This window comes from Ranitomeya variabilis, chromosome 5 (assembly GCF_051348905.1).
Source record: "Ranitomeya variabilis isolate aRanVar5 chromosome 5, aRanVar5.hap1, whole genome shotgun sequence".
Taxonomy (NCBI): domain Eukaryota; kingdom Metazoa; phylum Chordata; class Amphibia; order Anura; family Dendrobatidae; genus Ranitomeya; species Ranitomeya variabilis.
In genome coordinates, this window is record NC_135236.1 from 479,884,227 (window position 1) to 479,905,591 (window position 21,365).

A 21,365-nucleotide genomic window follows, 5' to 3' on the forward strand; every position below is an offset into this window, starting at 1 on the left:
GGGCCAGTCAAGAATGGTCACAGAGTTGTTCTGAAGCCAGTCCTTTTTTATTTTAGCTGTGTGCTTAGGGTCATTGTCTTGTTGGAAGGTGAACCTTCGGCCAAGTCTGAGGTCCAGAGCACTCTGGAAGAGGCTTTCATCCAGGACATCTCTGTACTTGGATGCATTTATGTTTCCTTCAATTGAAAGCAGTCATCCTGTCCCTGCAGCTGAAAAACACCCCCATAGCATTATGCTGCCACCACCATGTTTCATTGTTGGGATTGTATTGGGCAGGTGATGATCAGTGCCTGGTTTTCTCCACACATACCGCACCGCTTAGAATTATCACCAAAAAGGTGTATCTTCATCTCATCAAACCAGACAATTTTATTTCTCATAGTCTGGGAGTCCTTCATGTGTTTTTTTTAGCAAACTTTATGTTTTATGCTGGCTTTCATATATCTTGCATTGAGGAGAGGCTTCTGTAGGGCCACTTTGCCATAAAGGCCCAACTGGTGGAGGGCTCACATCTCACTACTGCATCTCTGGAGCTCAGCCACAGTGATCTTGGGGTTCTTCTTTACCTCTCTCACCAAGGCTCTTCTCCCACGATTGCTCAGTTTGTCTGGTCGGTCAGGTCTAGGAAGATTTCTCATGGTCCCAAACTTCTTCCATTTAAGGATTATGGAGGCCTCTGTGCTCTTAGCAACCTTGAGTACTGCATAAATTCTGTTGTAACCTTGGCCAGATCTGTGCCTTGCCACAATTCTGTCTCTGAGTTCCTTGGCCAGTTCCTTTGACCTCAAAATTCTCATTTGGTCTGACATGCACTGTGAGCTGTGAGGTCTTATATAGATAAGTGTGTGCCTTTCCAAGTCAAGTCCTATCAGTTTAATTAAACACAGCTAAGGAGTAGAACCATCTCAAGGAGGATCACAAGGAAATGGACAGCATATGACTTAAATATGAGTGTCTGAAGCAAAGGGTCTGAATACTTTTGACCATGTGATATTTCAGTTTTCCTTTTTATTAAGTTTGCAAAAATGTCTACATTTCTGTTTTTTTTCAGACAATATGGGGTGCAGAGTTTACATTAATGTGAAAAAATTGACTTTTTAAATTTACCAAATGGCTGCAATGCAACAAAGAGTGAAAAATTTAAAGGGGTATGAATACTTCCCATACCCACTGTATGTGGCTACAAATTGACGATTTAAACAGGTATGGCAAAACAGGTAAAGACTTAGAGCCTGTAAGGCTCTAAATGTGTAGACCCGGTGCCCACAAAGCTAATTTTATTCTAGTCATTTTTTCTTTGTTTTTAGCTATATTCAAATACAGTAAATTTATTTTTCTATATATTTTCTTATTTTAACTATTCCTACCTTCAACAATTATGCAGAGTAAGTTATGAATGTAACCCTAAAATGTTACATTGAGAAGTATCTACATATAGGTTTATGAGTAGAAACGAGTATGCGGCAACATCACATAGTATGGTCGTGGAGTATACATTGTGCAGTTGATAATCTGGACAATTTTAAATCACTCAGATTTTTTAGTAGTGTGTGCAAAAGAGACAGGCATTTATTCCTGTCTGATCTTTGCAAATTGATTTACAGAGTTTTTGCATTTGTGACCTTCAAATTTCAGGCATTTCGACTTGAAGTCGATCCTCCGTGGACCGAACCGCTCATCTCTACTTATGGCAAATCCAGAATAGTGGAAACTATGGGTCCAGGTCTTGAGATGAGATCATCTATCCAAGGAATGACAATTCATGATGCTCAGAGAAACATTGCTATAACTAGGTATAAAGGTACTTTTAAACCTTTTTTGAAAATCTTCAGAATGGATTGGGCATGAAGTCAATGAGAGTCTAACTTTCTGGAGAATATTTGAATATTATCCAGATAGACTAGGATGTACAGATACAGTATGTCAAAGATAGCAGCCGGGGGGTCGAGCTGAACCCACCATGCTGTTATATTTTTGTCAAAAACAGTCGTCTGCTGCCCCCTATCATCAGGGCAATTACACAATAGACTGACAATTAACGGAGGAGGCTGCAGGTTTTTTCACTTATAAGCCGATTATTGGAGAACTAGCAGTTTTCCAGGAGTCCACCGTATTACGAAGTATGGAAGGTACCGGGCTCCGGGCAGTTACAAAATGTTGTTGGAGCCCACGCACCCTTGAACACCTCATCATACCAGCCTGGGGCCACAGCCATGGCCCAAATCCTGCTGCCGCCGAATACCCTATCCTATCGGCCTGGAGCTCGCAGCATCTCTTGCCTCTGCCAGCAACGACCCTGCCAACTGAGACACCACTCCACCATCGCAGCCACCCGGCTAAGCTTCCATAAAAGCGATTATACACCATTTTATTAAAAAATCATTTTTTCCTATTTTCCTACCCCCAAATTTGAGGTGCTTCTTACAAGCCGCAAAATATGGTATGTGAAAATCATACAATGCGATTTTCTAGATTTTCTTTTAGATTCTGTCTCTCACAGTTGAATGATGCGATAAAAATTACAGACGTCTTCATTCTTTGTAGGTAAGAAAACTTGCAAAATCAGCAGTGTATCAAATATTTATTTTCCCCACTGTACAAGCAATAAGCCATAGCATTATCTAGAGGCACTTTTAGGCATTAGATTTACTAAGTTTTTCTTACATAAGTAGACTTCTCAACATTGAGATTGCATTACCAAAAAGAAAAATTGATGGTGCTATTTAAAGCACAGGATCGATAGAAATGATAAAGATATGCAAATGATTACAAATTGGAAACAAAATTTTTAAACATCTCAATTTATTCAGTATTGAGGATGAGCACCATGAGCGAAAGAAAAAAAAAAACACTTTGCTTGGCATGATTGAGGTTGTTAATGTTTGTCTGAGGAATATTCTGCCATGCTGAATGTACTATGGCACATAAGTCATCAAAAATTGCTACAGAAAGCTCCCTTTGCAATTGCCAACCAACTATGTCCTAGATATTCTCAATGAGAGACAAGTTTTGAGACAATGCAAGCCATGGTAGCCCATTTAGGCCACATCGGCTGCTTTTCCAACAATGGATTCAGTCTGGCTACTTTTAAGACCTGATGTGAAGCACAACAAAGAGCAATGACCAAAGCAGAAGGGAATGGAGCTTGGTCCTGAAGACGAGATAGATACATAACCATGATAGCAATTGAGAACTTTGGCTTGAAGAGGCCTTTACGTGAGAACTTCACACCTGTTTCTGAGATTATGAGATGTGTTATGAATAATGTATGGTAGTTGTATCCCTCTAGTGTTCAATCCAGGTCCATTAACAGCAAAACAATAAATTTGAATAGTTGGAACATAGCTTACTGGCAGCATATACTGCACATACTTTTCATTGCAGAGAAAATTAACTGTGATACTTTGATGCATTATGAAAATAAGGTGCAAGTCCTGAATTGTGCTGGCTCTCTAAAGTAAATCCCATCTATTGACACCATCTTGACCTTGTCATCTATACAGTCCCCCACTTCATTGTAATCTATACCAAATCTCACCCATGTCCAGTGCATTCCAAATATTTGTCAGTTAGACTTTGCCCACAGAAGAGTGTGTACCATAAATGCTTCAGGCCTGGAAAGTATGTTACATTTATGACATTTCTCTGTAGAGTACGGTGACCAAGTGGATGTGTACAAGTGGAGTTTGTTTCTTTTCAAATAAACTTTATTGGAAGATTTTAAACTTTAACAGGGAGGAAAAAACCAGGAAGGGGAGGAAGGAAAGGGGAAGGATGTGAGGTCAGGAAGAGAAGGGTAGACAAGGAGGGGGAAAGAGGGGTAAGGGGAGGGATATGAGAGTAGGGAAAGAACCCCTATGAAAATAGGGGAGACAGGCAATCACATACAACTGCAAGAATATAAAAGGTAGGTGTAGCATAAAATAATACTTAAGAGAGTATTTGGTAAAATATGTGTTGACAAGGGAAACGATGAATGAAGCTCTCTTACACTAGAAATTAAACTCACTTTGAAGTTGCAGTAGGCTAAGAATTTTAGGCTATATGCTATACTGCAGATTAGTATAGATAAGACACCGTCTACAATCAGTGGCGTAACTACAAAGTTATGGGCCCCGGTGCGAACTTCCAAATGGGGCCCCCCCTTCCGGGCCGGCCCCGGCCCCCCCCCGGGCAGGCCCCGGCCCCCCCAGGCAGGCCCCCCCCGGGCCGGCCCCGCCCCCCCATAAGGCCCCCAGGCCCCCCCGGGCCGGCCCCGGCCCCCCCTTCCCCTAGATACGCCTCGGACTGTTGCCGTGCTGGAGGAATGGGTTCCAGCACAGCCCGCACAGTGGTATATACAGCACAGCCCACACAGGGGTATATACAGCACAGCCCACACAGGGATACATAGAGCACAGCCCACACAGGGATACATAGAGCACAGCCCACACAGGGATATATAGAGCACAGCCCACACAGGGATATATAGAGCACAGCCCACACAGGGATATATAGAGCACAGCCCACACAGAGATATATAGAGCACAGCCCACACAGGGGTATATACAGCACAGCCCACACGTGACACAGGGATATATACAGGTCATAGACGCCGGTATATTTAAATGCGGCGGCGGCGGCACTGGCGGGGGGAGGGGGAGGAACAGTGCAGCGGCTCCCATTGTCTCAGATATAGGTACAGCACCTACAATAACTCCAGACCAGAGCCGAATGATGTGACCACACAGGGTACACCCACAGGTCCAGGGTACTACATTACAGTGGGCACAGACCTGAGCCATTACACTCTGTGCTGGGCATAGTACAGGGGTACAGGGCACTGATCACTCAGGAGTCACCAGTATGAAGACCCCTAGTGATCACTGTGTCACATCAATTCCAGGACACCAGCCTTCTCGTGTCACCCATTAGCAGCTCACCCTGGCCCCCACACTGTGGAGGTGGCAGAGCAGTGAGCGGGCAGGTGACGGGATATACTGTGTGTGCCACCCAGCTCCTGTCACTGCCCGGCTGCGGACCACCTCCCCCCACTACAACCCGAACTTTTCCCCAGCACTCACTCATAGCTGGAACAGGACGCGGTCTCGACTGCTCCCTCCGTAACACTCCGGGACTCCCGGCACTGCACTACCCTAGTCGGACATCCCCGCTCCTCACACAGTTTTCCCGTCCACCCGCCTCACTGCTGGGGGCCAACTTCCGCATCGCACAGGGACAACGGCCCCACCCAGACATCACCAGCCGCGCCCACTGCCAAGGCAACGGCTCCTCCCATTGGCCCACTATTGGCACCGGCTGTTCTGACCTGCCGGCCCCGGGCCCCTGACCTGCTGGGCCCGGTCGCAATCGCGACCGCTGCGACCGCGGTAGTTACGCCCCTGTCTACAATTATACTTGGTTATATCAGCTCTGACGCAGCGCTGTAACTTTAGAGAGAAAAGAAAAATACCTAAGAAACAAAAGGGTTTAGTAAGAAATGCAGTGACATAGAAAATGCCATAATATACACATTAGTATAGATATTCAAATCCAGTAAAAATGGGAGGTATGCAAAGGCCTGTCGAAGCCGGGTCATCTCCAGATGACCGCCGGACTGTTGGTGGGGCAATGTCCGGTTCAAATCAGTAAAACTGGCAAGTGGAGATTTAACAAGTGGCAGAAAGACTGTTAGTTGACTGGACTGTTAGTAAGCCAAGAAGGGAGACCAGGTGGGACGTGTGGCTAAATGATACTTCGGTACTGTAGAAAGATTGCCCTGGGGGCTTTTAATCAAGTAGAATATGTTGAGGATTAAAATGAGCGGCTAAGAGAGGTCGATGAAGGAAGTATGCCGATTTTTTTCAAATAGACGATTCCTTCGTCCGGAGATGTGATGAGTGTTAGTTTTGACGCATATTTGACTCGTATGGTGGAAGATTGAGACCAGTAGTAGGGAATTCTTGCACGCAGTAGTTCTCTAGTAACGCATTCAAATGATTTCCTTTTTTGGATTGTAGCTTTAGACAAATCTTTAAACAGGGTAATTTTGTTATATGGATATGCGAGGGTCCCTGACTTCCTTGTCAGGTCTAGAAGGTCATTTCTCACCCACCCAGGGTAAAAGGATACTATAACGTCTCTTGCAACGTCTGGAGGGAGAGATGGTGGTCTTGGGATTCGGAATGTCCTCTCGACCAAGTTTGTGACTTTGGAATTGGGTAGCAGATTGGATATCATAGTGGAGATATAGCCCTTCAGTTGTGAGGGTTGAACTGACTCTGGGATTCCTCTGATTTTTAATTTAATTTTTTTTTCCTTTTAAAATCTTCATATTTGATTAGGTCTTCCCTAAATAGGCGGATGTCGTTTTTTATCCTTTCCAGGGAATCTGAGTATAAAGATGGGTTTTTAGTATCCTTTGAAATTGTGGTTGAAAAATCTTTGCTTGTTAAGTCAGTTGCCTTTAAATGGAGTGAAGAGAAAACATGGGCCTTAGTAGGAGTAGGTTTGGGGGTATTCACAATGACTAAGTGTCTGTTAGTAGTTTTTTGATAAATGTCTCTGAGGCCGTTGTATCAAGGTCAGGTGTCGAATTATAATCAGTGCCGATACCTACTCCTGTGATGTCCGCTGATGATAGAAAGGCCTTACATAGTTTAATCATAAATCCTACAGAAGGAGAGTTTTCAGAAGCAGGAATGCTATCCATTATAAGTGTGTTATTGGGGTGTAACTCAGATTCCCTAACAGTTTGCCTTGGATTAGGGTATTCCTCATCAGAACAATGTGAAGGGGCTCCCTGGGATTCAGAGTTTTGGAGACCGTCAGATTCCTCCATGTAGGAGTGTGAAGAGAAGGAACTAGAAGACTCTCCCCCACATGAAAACTCACTCCCTCCAGGAGAAGAGGACCTTGTTGCATCTGAGAAATCCCCTGAGAACACACTCCCCCTTCCCCCTCCAGGGTCGGGGAGGACTTCAGGGCCAGGGTGAGATGTTTGGCAGGAGATTAATAGTTCTGGATGATCCTCCCAGATTCTTTCCTCCTTCCTAGAATCAAACCATGCTTTTAAGTCCCGCATGATGTCCCTGGATAATTTCTCAAGGGATTCAGTGAATTCTTTGCGTACTCTAGGTAGAGGTTTTAGAGGGTCGTAGGGGTTAAACTCATAGGGGCAGTGTGGATTAAATGGAGGGGTATAAGTGTCAGCGTCCCCTGTTGTATGGCAGGTTTGAGGCTTTTCAATGGGCTCATCAAGGGACCCTATATCTGCAATTTGCTGCATTTCTTTATATTTGTGGTTGTCATCTCTGTAAATTACATCATGTTGTCTTATGTCTGGTGGGTCCTCATAGGTCTTGTCCCCCTGTATGTTCCCTGTGAATTTCACGCTCCCATTCGGGGATTTAGGGGTGGCACATCTCTCTTGAAATGTATGGGGCTTCTGTATACTGTAGCGGTGTTGAAGCGGTGAAGCGCTCACCACTTCATGTATAGTCTGGGTGGCCCTGCTTTCATCAATTGTTCCCTTCATAGTGGGTAGACTGTGGGCTTTTAATTTATTCATTTGCTGGCTGTTTGTTTGAGTTATAAGCTTGCTGCCGTTAACATATTTCTTGCGGCTCTCCTGAATGGTCCCATCCCCCTGCAGAGTCTCGTGGCCAGTGAGCGCCGCCATCTTCCCCTTCCCCCCGCAATCTCCTGCACTAGGGAGAGTTCCACAGCATACTCCCGCTTTCTTACCGGCATAGGAGTGGTGGCCTGGTTTATCCTGCTGCCGCTGTGCTGCTTCTCCCCTCGGCGCCACTATGTCTTGTGTCAGAGGCTCGGCAGCCGCCCGCAGCCTCGGCACACCGACCTCCAATGCAGGGATCTCATCCAGCTCTCTGGTCCGGTCCTGCTTTAGCATCGCGTCTTCACCTCTCATAGGCACCGCTGTGTCCTGCAGCTCCGGCGCGGCAGCCACCCGCAACCTCGGCACGAACACAGGAGCGCTGTGCCTTAGCTGTGAAGTCACCGGCGCCATCTTGCTTCTCGGGCTGCTCCCGGCCCGCTGAGACATCGCTTCCTCCCGGCCTTTGTTCTTCGCGCTGCGGGGCTGATCAGGCGCTTTGGCAGCCGTGGGAGACCTGCCATTCAGTAGTTTTTTGCGCAGCGGTACCTTCTGCTTCTCTGGCTGAGGCTGGGTGTAGGGAGGACACGGCTCAGTCCTTGTGTCGGCAGGCAAAGTCTTTCCATGGGTTCCCATGCTTCCATTCCTCTTTGCTCCCCTCTGGCTCCAAACCGGGACATTTTTAATAAGAGTAGGTCCCTTCTTAGCTTGGCTGGCTCCTGGCATGTTATAAATGCCCCAGGAGTCCCAAAGTCCACTTTTAGTATGCTTTTTGTAGCTTTTTTAAGGGGAAACAGCAGGAGCTCCTATGAAGCACGTCCGCTTGCTTCCCCTGGCAAACCACACCCCCCCAAGTGGAGTTTGTTTCGACACGTGGATTAAGAATGCTCTCATAGCTCTCGTAGCCTGAGTTGAATAAAGCAACAACATTCACTTTCTTTGCAATACAATCTTTTAACATTAGCTCTTATTACTCCTTTTTCAGTAAATTATGAAAATGTAAAAATTACATGATATTACTATTTCCAAAAGTGAAAGGAATTTTTTAGTTTAATTAATAACTAAGAAAAAGAAGTTCCAGTGAAAATAGCAGATTAAATAAAAAAACAAACAAAAAGGGTAGCAAGGCTAACAGATCAAAGCAAAAAGAATAAAAAATATGTTTCAAATATACCTATTTAAAAAATTCAAACTTAAAGTGTTGGCCCTCTCAAATATAATCTAAGTGGAATGTTTGGAGTAGAAGAGGAAAAGACTAACCTTTCAAAAATCTTCTTTTCTACTGTAGTTATAGAGGAAAATAAAATGTCATGAGCAATACTCTGTAATAAAGTAAACCTCTCTATCAAATGTCACCTGCCTAACCCAAAAAGAAATACAGAGGCCATCCAGATGGCATATACCCACATGTCGTAGAGGAATTAAATATTCTGATTGACAGACAATAGTATTTCTAGTATTTAAGAGCTTATTAATGAAAAGTTCTCTTCTTTAACAAGCAATGTAATTTCTCTACACTAAAGTATCAGTTTCCTTCTACTTCATGTTTCTGTGCTTTCACTGGCACAATATTTCACTTTATACTGCTAATTTTCCAAAGTTTTAACAATTAAAGAAAATTAAATTTTAACCTTAATTGAGGCATAATATATACAGGTAAGTTTTTCATCTTGCAGGGTCTTTTTCAAGCCAAACTATAAGGATTCATTCTGTTTATAGGACCGGTGTGAGAAAATGTACACTAAAAAAAGGATAAAACACTGTAATGCTGTTGGATGTAAGTGGGTTTAAGGGCGTAACTAAGTGACTACTGGTCATTTGTTAGAACCTTTGATGGTGAGGATAAGCTTGGCTGCTGGTAGTCACCAGATACATCTCCAGAACAGTCCCTGGGTCTGCAACAGCTGACCAAAGGGTCAAATAATTGGGTACAACATATATGTGGATGGAGGCAAAACATGGTCAGATAATCCAGGGTAAGGGCAGGCTGCACAGATTCAATATATGTAGCAGAGGTCGAGTATGAGCATAACACACAGATAAACACATGGCATCAATAAGGTTTTAATGGTTATCTGAGGAATTAATTCACTTGATAATCACTCTGCAATTGCTGACCAATAATGTCCCACATGTGCTTGAGGAGAGACATGTCCAGACTATCTGTAGCTCATGGTAGCTCATTCACGCTACAAAGGCTGCTTACTGTAATACAGACAACATGTAGCCTGACATTTTGTTTAAAAACATCTCTTTGTACACTTTTATGAAACATTCAACATTTTTTCTGAAGTTTCTGAAAATGTTGCATTTCCATCAAATCTGTAATACTGAACTTTACTGTGAGATATATCTTCAATAACGGTCATTATATGAGCAGCTTGGTGGCTCAGTGGTCCTGGGTTCAAATCCCACCAAGGACAACACATGGAAGGAGTTTGTATGTTCTACCTGTGTTTGATTGGGTTTCTTCTGGATACTCTGGTTTCCTCCCACATTCCAAAAGACATATTGATAAGGAATTGAGATTGTCAGCTGCAATGGGGACAGTGATGATGTCTGTATAGTGCTGTTGAATTAATGGTGCTATGTAAATTGCCTCTTCTGAGAACCCTATACCCGATACCCCTTAGACCCTGGTGCTATGTAAGTGAGCAAATAAAAGAATACATTGTCAGAAAGATTGGGGTGTTGTAGAAGTGCAGGAATTCTATACCAGATCCTTAAAATAGTTTTCATGAACCATTATACTGTACATTGGGAGAAACTATGTTAGAGGGAGATAACAAAGACAACCTCTAATTCACTTAAAAGCAAGCCCAGGTCTTTTTCCAAAGTAAAAAAAATGGGATATAATGGTAGATTCTTCTCTGCGCTGCTTGAAAAATTAGAAGTCCATATGGGTAATTCAATGAAAAGGTGGCTTTATTCAATGTATTTCGGACCACCAGGGCTCTATCATCAGGATCCACACAGAATGTACATTGGATTACCCTTATAGACTTTTAATTTTTCAAGCAGCGCAGAGAAGAATCTACCCTTATATTCCATTTTTTCACTTTGGTTGGTCACGAGGAGACCTGAGGATCTGCAGCAGCTTACATTTCTATGACCATGTGTGAGGGCTGAGTCTAGTGAGTACATTTGAATAGAATTTATCTCCTTATACCCAGATAAGACCCTATTATGTTTTTATTTTCTTCCAGCTGTTTACAGGTCTTTTTCCAAGGATATCAGGTTTAGAGAGATGGGTTGGGGAGATTAGTTTATTATATAATTTTGATATTATTTGGTAGATTGGATTAGTATTCAGTTTTTGAACCAATTAAGATTCCTGTTGACAATTCTAATTTTGCAGAAAGTGTAAGGAATATAATAGACTATTAATGTTTAGCATCAGCACAGAATCCTTTTACACTTAAAAAAGCAAATTATTGAATGATATGAAGCTTACAGATTTCAATATTGCATGTGGTTTTGAAGTTTCATTCAATGAATGATAATAAAAAAACATGTGGATGTCTTTGTTGAAGGGCATGATATTGTGATTATCTATAGTAAATTGCTTTAGGTGGTTTGTTGATCCAAGGATTGCAATATTTAGTTGATAGGAAATCATATTTACCATTTTAATCCATGTGTGCACTAAAGGTGTGTAAAGGGCATAGAACTTAAGCACAGTCAACAATACAAAGCAGGACTTGGCACCTGTCCACACTGCCAAAAGTACCAATACCTGGTTTACAAACAACAGTATCACTGTGCGTGATTGGCCAGCAAACTCACTTGACCTTAACTCCATAGAGAATCTATGGGGTATTGTCAAGAGGAAGATGAGACATCAGACCCCACAATACAGACGAACTGAAGGTTGCTATTAAAGCATCCTGGACTTTCATAACATCTCAGCAGTGCCACAGGCTGATCGCCTCCATGCCACGCTGTACTGATGCAGTAGTTTATGCCAAAGAAGCCCCGACCAAGTATCGAGTGCATTTAATGAACATACATTTCAGTAGGCCAACAGTTCAGATTTTAAAATCATTTTTAAATCTGGGGTTATAAAGCATTCTAATTTACTGAGATAATGACTTTTGGGTTTTCATTGCCTGTAAGGCATAATCATCAACATTAACAGAAATGAACGCTTGAAATAGATCACTCTGTTTGTAATGACTCTACCTAACATATGAGTTTCAGTTTTTGTTTTGAAGAACTTAAATAGATTAACTTTTCGATGATATTCTAATTTTTTGAGCTGCACCTTTAGTAGTAGTTATTTCACAGAATCCAACATCATTTTAACCGTGGACCCAAAATCTGAATCTCTGCATTTCTATGATAGTTACATCAAGAGTCTGTCAAAGAAATGCAGAGAGAAATTAACTTCCAGTCCATATATAAGAGCTTGTAGGATTCTAAGAGTCAGGCCATTGTCAAGGAGAAAGGTTTTTCTTTGAACTTGTATTAGTGCATGTAGGAGTGGAAAATCACAAATTGCTTATTACCAGAGATTTCCATATAGTTGACCCAAAATTGTTCATGGTATGTCTTCTAAGGAGCATAATAATACAATAACAAGTGTTTAATTACAAATCATGTGTCTAATCCTACTTTTCACTCATGAATACACCCATGCAGTCATTAGCTAGATTCCTACAAAATCCAAATAGCTAGTTACTGTGAAAGAAATTAAGATAACATTAAAGTATGAATATAATATTGTTCCTGACGCTCCATTTTCTCTGCTCTTTTGTCCTTGCGTGCTTTTGCCATTTCACATCATGACCTTTTGTTCTAATTACAAAGCTATGGAATAATCAAAGCCGTGGACATTTTTCAAGATCATGTGCCGTAGAAATGAACAACAGATTATATATTTAGCAATATATCTTAGAGAAGAAGCTTCTTGGCATCGTTTATATAGCACACATTTTATCTGATATATGAGAAATAATGTGACAAATAGCCAAAAAAGTGCATGCAACAAATGATGTGTTTTGATTGGTTTGAAAATTATAGCCCTGATATGAACAAAACAAAACCGATATGAACAACACTGGTCTTGATGAAGGGGTGTATGGGAATCAGACGCTCTTGATTTATTAAGACTAAAGGCCCACACTTCTTAATGAATCAGGAGAAAGTGACTAGTGGCTTGCGCCTGCATGCGCCTCACCACAATTCTTACTCTAGTCAGGGACAGGAGTAAGATTTCTGGCTTAAGGCATACCACAATTCGTCATGAATTAGATAATATGTGGTGCCACACCCTTCTTCCATTCACATCCCACCCTAGTATAAGGATGTGACAGGGACTGCCACACACCTTTCCCTGAAGACAACAATTGTAGTTTGAATACTGATTTGCGGTTGTTTTGTATGTGTATTATGTAATGTAAAATGCATAAAGTTATGAGTACTGATTCTGCTGTGTATGTACTGTATTGATAATGCCTAAGGTAACATGGTATACTCAGCTCAGGGTTTAGGGAAATCTTAGAACATAGTTTAAGGCTTAGTCAGTGATAGAAATGAACAATATGGTGGATAGGCAATGGTGGGCCTCTTAGTGTGTATGATATAGGAATAGGTTAGGATACAGTTAATGTTTGGGATGGCCCATAATGGGAGGGGAGGGGTCAAGCAAAAAGGAGAAGTATTTCCTGGTTTATCTAGTCTAGGGAAAGACTGAGGTTCGTGTGAAGTTCAGGTTCAGGTGACAGTCAACTGGAGGCACGTGAAGCACAAAACGTTCTGACAGAATAAAGTAGTACCAAATTTCCTGTGGACATTCCTGCAACATCCAGGGCCAATGGAGAAACTAGACACTGAGAAGTGTGCCTAGTTCCCTTCCATACAGAGGAAGTCAGCTGGGGAAGCACACAAGGGAAAAGTAATGGATCTTGGGAGTGCTGTGGGGCCCCACTAGAAGTCTGTTGTGCTGACAAGAGGATTAAGTGTAGGGATTGTCCTAGCTTAGGCTACTTTCACACTAGCGTTTTTTTGCATACGTCGCAATGCGTCGTTTTGGTGAAAAACGCATCCTGCAAAGTCATCTGCAGGATGCGTTTTTTCCCCATAGACTAACATTAGCGACGCATTGCGATGTACTGACACACGTCGCAACCATCGTGCGACGGTTGCGTCATGTTGTGGCGGACCGCCGGCAGCAAAAAACGTTACATGTAACGTTTTTTGTGCCGACGGTCAGCCATTTCTGACCGCGCATGTGCGGCCGGAACTCCGCCCCCACCTCCCCACACCTCACAATGGGGCAGCGGATGCGTGGAAAAACAGCATCTGCTGCCCCCGTTGTGCGGCGCTTGCACAGTATGCGTCGGTACGTCGGGCCGACACAGCGCGACGGCCCTGTACCGACGCTAGTGTGAAAGTAGCCTTAACGTAAGCAGTAACTTGAAATGTGCTATATTGATGAGACTCGAACTGGAGGGTGCTGTACCGAAACTGCATGCTAAAGACTGTTGTATCTGAACTGTTTAATAAAGTTCCATTTTTTATAGCGAACCTCGTGTCCATTGATGCGTTCAGCTGTTCCTGGATGAAAGGACGTGGATGCAGCAGAGGCTTCTGGCCTGAAAGTGAGTACACAGCACAAGATAGACGGACTGGGACACTGTTTATTTGTGGGGTGCCAGGGCATGGAGAAGCAGCAGCTTGCCCACGATGACAGCCCTAGGCACCTTACACCAGCTCCATCCATTTTGGTGGATCTGGGCTAAAACTGATTGAAGTTGAATCTTTTTGCATTTCCAAATTGTGATTTTTTTCAAAGCAATTTACACTGGATTTCTGACTTAAGCACTTTGATGAATTCGGATTTATATATTTTTCTCTCTGGTCACTTTTTTCTGGTCACATTCTGCTACCTACTGCCACTGCAATGCAGCAATCATTAAAAGACTCAGTTGAACACACCTCATAAGCTTTATGTTCTATTCCTACAGCTGGTCGCTTACTGACACCGAGGGAGATAACTATACTCCCAAGTTGAGATTTACTGACAAAAGGCTGTAGTGCTAATCAAAAAAAAAAAAATTAAGAACTTTATTGAGATTCTGCAGAAACATCCCTAGCACTGTTTTATGAATTGCACTCTTTAAGAATAATGCATGTTTGCATAGTCACAAAAAAGGGAAAACAACTTACCTTATGACTATGAACTACTAAAAATAACTAATAAAATAGGTAGAAGGGGAATAATGGTTGATATTAGGCCCAAGAATTAATACGGCTTAGAATAGCCACTATTGGTTACTTCCTGTCAGCAGGTGGAATTCTGTAGCACAAATAGCTAAGTAAACAATGGCCTGTCGACAGTTATTGCACAACGATTTATTAAAACATCAAAAACCATAAAATATAACAAAATTCTATTCTCCTCAGTGGGAATGAGAAATATAATTTTGACCTTGATAGACAAAGTTTGAAGGGATTACAAACCTAAAGTGTATTTTTATTTATGTGATTAAATTCAAAGAATTGATGAGCGGCTTGTGGCGGTCACATGACCGCTCACGCGACCAATCACAAGCCGCGACGTCATCTAAGGTCTTTCAAGCGCTCATTCTTACGAACGGAAGCTGCCGGTTACATTGGTAAGGTCCAGGCTGCGTCGGAGAGGTGAGTATATCAATATTTTTTATTTTTATTCCTTATTTTACACATTAATATGGATCCCAGGGCCTGAAGGAGAGTTTCCTCTCCTTCAGACTCTGGGAACCATACAGGATACCTTCCGATACTTGGTGTCCCATTGACTTGTATTGGTATCGGGTATCGGTATCAGCGATATCCGATACTTTTCGGGTATCGGCCGATACTATCCGATGCCGATACTTTCAAGTATCGGACGGTATCGCTCAACACTACTGGAAATATATTGACTAGAAGGGATCAATAATTAGGATAAAAGGTTAATTCAATGAACAAATTTGGGTCCATGTGACTTGTGAGTATCGATAAATTCTGTGCAAGGCATCAAAAGTCTCAAGCTGTCAGACCCTGACCTTATTCTAGGTGATATGCAAGTGGAGGCTCCATTATAGACAGAATTAATAAGCTAATATTTCAGAATTTTGCCAAATGATTGTTGTACATGGAGTATATTAAACCTGTTATGTATTTTAGAAACTTTTTACATCTCCCTTTAAAGGCGATATCTGTGACTTAGTTGCTAACAAAGCCAACTATCTGCCTGTTTTAACCAGCGCCGGTCATTGACTGCTCCTGTCAGAGATTCAGTTACTCCCTGTAAACAGAGCAGCAGTTTCTCTTCCTGTTGACAGGGATGGACTACTGGTGTCATGCTGATTGACAGCTGGCTTCCGCTGCCTAATTGGAGGAAGCTGGCTGTCAATCAGCATGATGTCAGTAGTTCCACCCTGTCAACAGGAAGAGAAACTGATGCTCTGTTGACAAGGAGCAGCTGAATCTCTGGCGGGAGCGGTCACTGACCGGAGCTGGGTACAACAGACAGTAGTTGCCTCTGTTAGCAACTACAAGACTTTTTTTTCTAAGATCCCGGATATCCTCTTTACAGTTTTAAAAAACATGGATTGCACTACAGTAAACATTCTATGGGCAATTAGAAACTAAAAATCACCAGTAACCTTCAGTAGAGTTGACTGGTATTGTGCTGTTGTTGATAGTGACAGCTTCCACTCCTAGGATGAGGCTTTGATTGATTTTTATTTATCTATGTCATTAAAATGAATTCAACACTAAAAACAACATTATAATCTAGCTTAAATAGCTATGTTTGCACCTTTGATGGTAATTAACATCCTATAAGAAAAACAATGTCATTTTTGCCAGAAGCAAGGCTGCGTCAAATACTATTTTTCATTTAAAAAATAGTGTCTGTCTTAATTAATAGATATAATAACTGTTATCATAGTATAGTTAATGCGTGAAATGTGTGTTTTTTATCAACTCCTGATGGGGAATTTTCTATTTCCGTTGATTTTCTTTTTTTTTACCAATTTTTTTTAGCAGATTCCTTCATTACATAGTCTTTTTATTGCTTAGCATAACCCGGTGTCCCTGTAAGATTTTAAATAAGCATATATCTCATGCAAGGTGAACATTTCACTGAAAAATGCAACATCTGCACATCATGTCCCTATGATCTTATCAAGCCTGAATTCTATAGCAGCAGTATGTAATGGTGAAAGTGCCATACTAATCTCTTATTAAAAAGCCTTTATAGAATTGCGTCCATTATCCAGTGTGTATCTGAATACAGAGCTCTTCAGTATATCCATGTATAATATATTTGCATTCCATTCCTGAAGTGGAGCTTAATATTCTTAGTAAACAAAATGATAAATCCTATAACTCAACAGGGACCATAATGAGCAAACTTGCAGCAGTTTGCTGTGCTTTTGATCAATAGCCTCCATCATGTCAGCAGCAGGCAAGCCTCTGTCTATCTCATATTCAGCTCTAATTTTAACGCTCAATTCACTGCCACAGTTTTTACAAAGACATGTGTGTCCAATTTTCTTGATTGTGTATTGCCTGATCAATATTAGATCTAATTTACAATTCTCTCCCCTGTGAAGCCTGCATATGTTATGTCAACATACCTTAATGGCTTTGGCTTCCAAAGCCGCCTTGTTAGCTGTTGCCTCATCTGCTTCAACTAAACTTTTAACCGCTTCCACCTCCAAAGTCTCATCTGCAATAATATTTACCAGCTCCTCTGTCTCCCCACTTCGTTCAATCAGCATAGGCTTTAGCTCTGTCAACTCTTGTTGCATGATTGTTATCTGATGAGCCAAAAAAACATGAAGACATGGAAGAGGTCTGAGAACAAATATTACAATAAAATATCACACTGTCTCTATCTGATTAATGGTCTGTCATCTGAAAACATTCTGTTAAAAAAAGATCATAGATTTAATTTCTTGTATTTCTTGCTTACAAAAATATTGAACATTTTCCTTTAGGTCTTCTGAGCTCCTTCATGACAGAGACAGTTTTGAGCTTAAAGAGTACCTGATCCAAGGGCAGTATGTATCATTCACTTGTGCATCATCTCACCCAGGTATGTTTGACTCTGTACACTATGGTGTTTCCGAGAAAAACATACTTTAAAGCTGATGTTCACTGAGCCGCATTAGTTGGACAGATGGATTCCCTGTGGTTTCTCCTCGCCCGCTGCCAATGACTGACAGGTCTTTCCCTTTACACCCACTTAGAGAGACCTGTAAATATAGGGCAGTGGATGGGGAGAAACCACTGGTGACCCACCTGACCGACTAGTTTCCCGTGTTTTATTTTTTTTCAATGAAATTTACAAATCATATTTTCTACCATCCTATTCAGTTTTGAAGTGTAACCCTCAGAAGTGATATCATTTTAAAAACTGCTCACCACAAATTATTCAAAACTGCTGTTAGGAAATTTGTTAACCTTTCATGTGCTACACATGTAAATTGGAATTAAAAATTAAAAAATTAAATTTTTTCCTTCATAATTGCTTTAAATGGAAATTTTTCATTTTCATGAGGGATAATATGAGAAAATGGACCCTAAAATATATTACAAAATGTCTCCCAAATGTTAGAAAACTACCACATGTTTACCTTACTATAGTGGGGAGAGCCCACTTACAATGTATGAGGTGCGTGTCTCCAGAAACATAAGTTGGGCATAAAGTATGGGAAATGAGAAAAACTCATGGAGTGGATGTTGCAGAGTGAAAACTCCTGTAGGACCAAAATAGTCCCTGTAACCATAGATGAATGCAATGAGATGTGTAATTTTTAAAATGGGTTCACTTTTGTGAATTTTCTGCTGTTCTGGCACTTTCGGCGCTCTTCAAATGTCTCAAACTAATCTAGAAAATCTGCCCACCAAAAGTCAAATGGCGCTCCTTCCTACTGTGCTCTGCCGTGTGGCCAAACAGTAGTTTGTGCCATCATATGGTCTATCACCTTTGTGAATATGAAAAATTTGCACATAATTTTATTTTTATTTTTACCACTTGAATGTTACATTTCAAAGTAGCAATGTTATAAAATTATGTGAGGCACCTGTGAGTTAAAAATACTCACTATTCCCATATGTGAATTCATCAAGCAGTGAAGTTTTCAATATGTGGAATTTCTACTGTTTCGGTACCTCAGAGGCTCTGCTAATGGCACCCACAATCTATTCAAACAAAATGTGTTCTAAAATGCCACACATTGCTCCTCACCTTTCAATTTCACTAAATCCCCTCAAAATTCAGATGAAAAACATGACAGAACCACTCACTACAATGAACAGACAGAGTCAATTTGGACACCATTTCGCATCTGTTCCAACGGTATCCATATTTTTAGCTCACTATTGTGGTCAATCTCACTTTTGTGTACTAAAAAGACACCTAAAATGATGTGACAATTCCAGAGAAGAGGCCAGAGTCAAATGTGATTCAATCTACTTCGTTCTATTGAGTGGTTTCATCTGGATTTTGTCTGAATAGCATTTTATGGGATTTATACAGAAACCTTGCCATAAGCGCTCAGTGGAGAGGAAAGTATAAATGTGAACAAAGCCTTATTCCAATTTTTAGGGAGGCAAAAAAAACAAATAAACAGCAATTCAAGAATTGTTTTTACTTTTATTCTGCTGTTCATCATGCCACATTAATGATAAGACTTCTGTATTATTTGGATCAGTGTGATTACAGTTATACCAGATTTCTATAGTATTTTTTGCTTTGCTACTTTTCAATCACTTTTTATTTCATGTTTTTGTGAGGTGGGTGGGATGAACATAAACATCAATTCTGGGATTTTTTTTGCACTTTTACAGCTTTCACAGTGCAAAATAATTAATGAAACCTTTTTACAGTACTGGCAGTTATGGACAAAGCAATACCAAAATATGAATTTTTGGAGGGACGTTTGTTTTGTTTTCAGAATAAAATGCTTACTCAGGAAGTCTCTTTAGTCCTCTGATTGCCATAGCAACCGATCGCCACTCTACAATATTGTACCTCCAATTCAATGGGTTGATTAAGGGAGCATTTTCCCATTGTCAAACTCTTCAATAGAGCATGACCTGGTGTTCAAAGTTCAGTGTCCCCCAACTCCAGTCCTTCAGAACCACCAACAGGTCGTGTTTTCAGGATTTCCTTGGTATTGCATAGGTGATGGAATTTTCGTCTGTCCAGGTGCAGTTATCACAGGGGCAATACTAAGGAAATCCTGAAAACATGACCCGTTAGGAGCTCTTGAGGATTGGAGTTGGGGGACACTGTCATAGTGTAATGCACAACCATATTATGAACTGGTTTTGATGGACACTCATGCTTAGTCACTTTCACCTTCAGCCAGTTTTCTCCATAGTAAATAGGAATCGCCTTTACCTATTTAAACACCAATTTAAAAGAAAAAAACATTGTCATGCCTCCAATTTTTATTATCTGCTCTTCAATGAACAGTATATCATTATTTAAAACAGTGGCTGGGGGGGAGAGTGACTGAACATTTATGACCAGCAGAACACAATAAATTGAATAACCTTGAACATGGCTTCATCCTTTAAAGACCAGGAGGCAAAATAACTGTGTAAGTAAATTTTATCACTTTTTACTGGATTGACTTTGTTTTAAACTGTGAAATTAGATATATTGTTAATGGTAGATCAATCTAATTGAGAAAAGATTACATCAGGCTTACTGCTGGCAACTTCCATTGTCTGAAATGTCATTAGAGATTGGAAGTTATGTGTAACTTTGATGACCAAGACAGAGTCCGAGTAGGTAGGTAGGTAGATAGATAGATAGATAGATAGATAGATGTGAATTAGCTAAACCTATACCAGAAATGGTAGAATTAAAAAGAAATGATTGTGCGGTAGAGATGAAAATGTCCACCAAGCGCAAATTGACATTGACACATTTCAAAATTCAATGATAATTGAAATACCTTGTCAAAAAGGGAAAGCAATTTGTACTGGATATGATTGTTTTCAGCCATGCTGATGGACAGGTGGTCAATTTCCCTTGACAGGAAAAACCCAGTCAATTTCAGAGACCATTTCTCCACGAGGTGTAGTGCAATTCTTTAAACATTAATGACTTGATGAATTGGCATGTTACTATTCATGACTTGAGCGCATTCTCATGTACTTATCGAGCAGTACTTACATGGCTAACACAGTCTGCTAATGTGACAAAAATATAGAAATTATTTTCTCCTGATTCTGTTCCTAGATAACACTCTGTGAGATACAATAGATCATAAATGTTCAAAATACATTGACAGCTCAGTGTGCCAGTTAGTTTTTATCCTGAGACAATTTCCATTAACCTGTATGCGCATTAGGAGACGCACAACTGAGGCAAGAAGTATAAAAGTGACAGGTGTATTAAATGAAAAACTGGCTATGGCATGTGTAAATCGGTATACTGTACACCTGCATTCACTTTGGGAAGATAGTTCGATTTTCTTAATTAATAAACGCTTTACTTCCAATGAGTGAAGTACCAACAGATGTGTTTGGGGACTTTGCCATCCCTATCCACTGTGTTAACTGATATGGTTTGAAAACTTTTATTTTGTAGGGTGTCCAAAAATGGAAACAAGTGACTGTGACTCATGCTGCTCTCACAACAAGTAACGCCAACACACAAGTTTATTTTCCATTTACATTGGAGGAAGTTAAAATTGCTCCAGTGATTTCGGTGTCAGTCTGCCTGCTCTGCTTACTAATGAGAGTACATTATAATCTAATTAAAAACTGGAGAAAT

The 21,365-nt window shown here is 41.0% G+C and overlaps 1 protein-coding gene across 1 annotated transcript in view; it reads right to left on the reverse strand.

The window, feature by feature from the left end:
* Positions 1–21,365, reverse strand: part of LOC143775062 (dynein axonemal heavy chain 3-like) — a 2,972,411-nt gene that overhangs the window by 602,315 nt on the left and 2,348,731 nt on the right. The window contains exon 57 of the mRNA XM_077262897.1: positions 17,206–17,388. Coding sequence (XP_077119012.1) covers positions 17,206–17,388 — 183 coding nt within the window. The remainder of the gene's footprint in view (positions 1–17,205; positions 17,389–21,365) is intronic.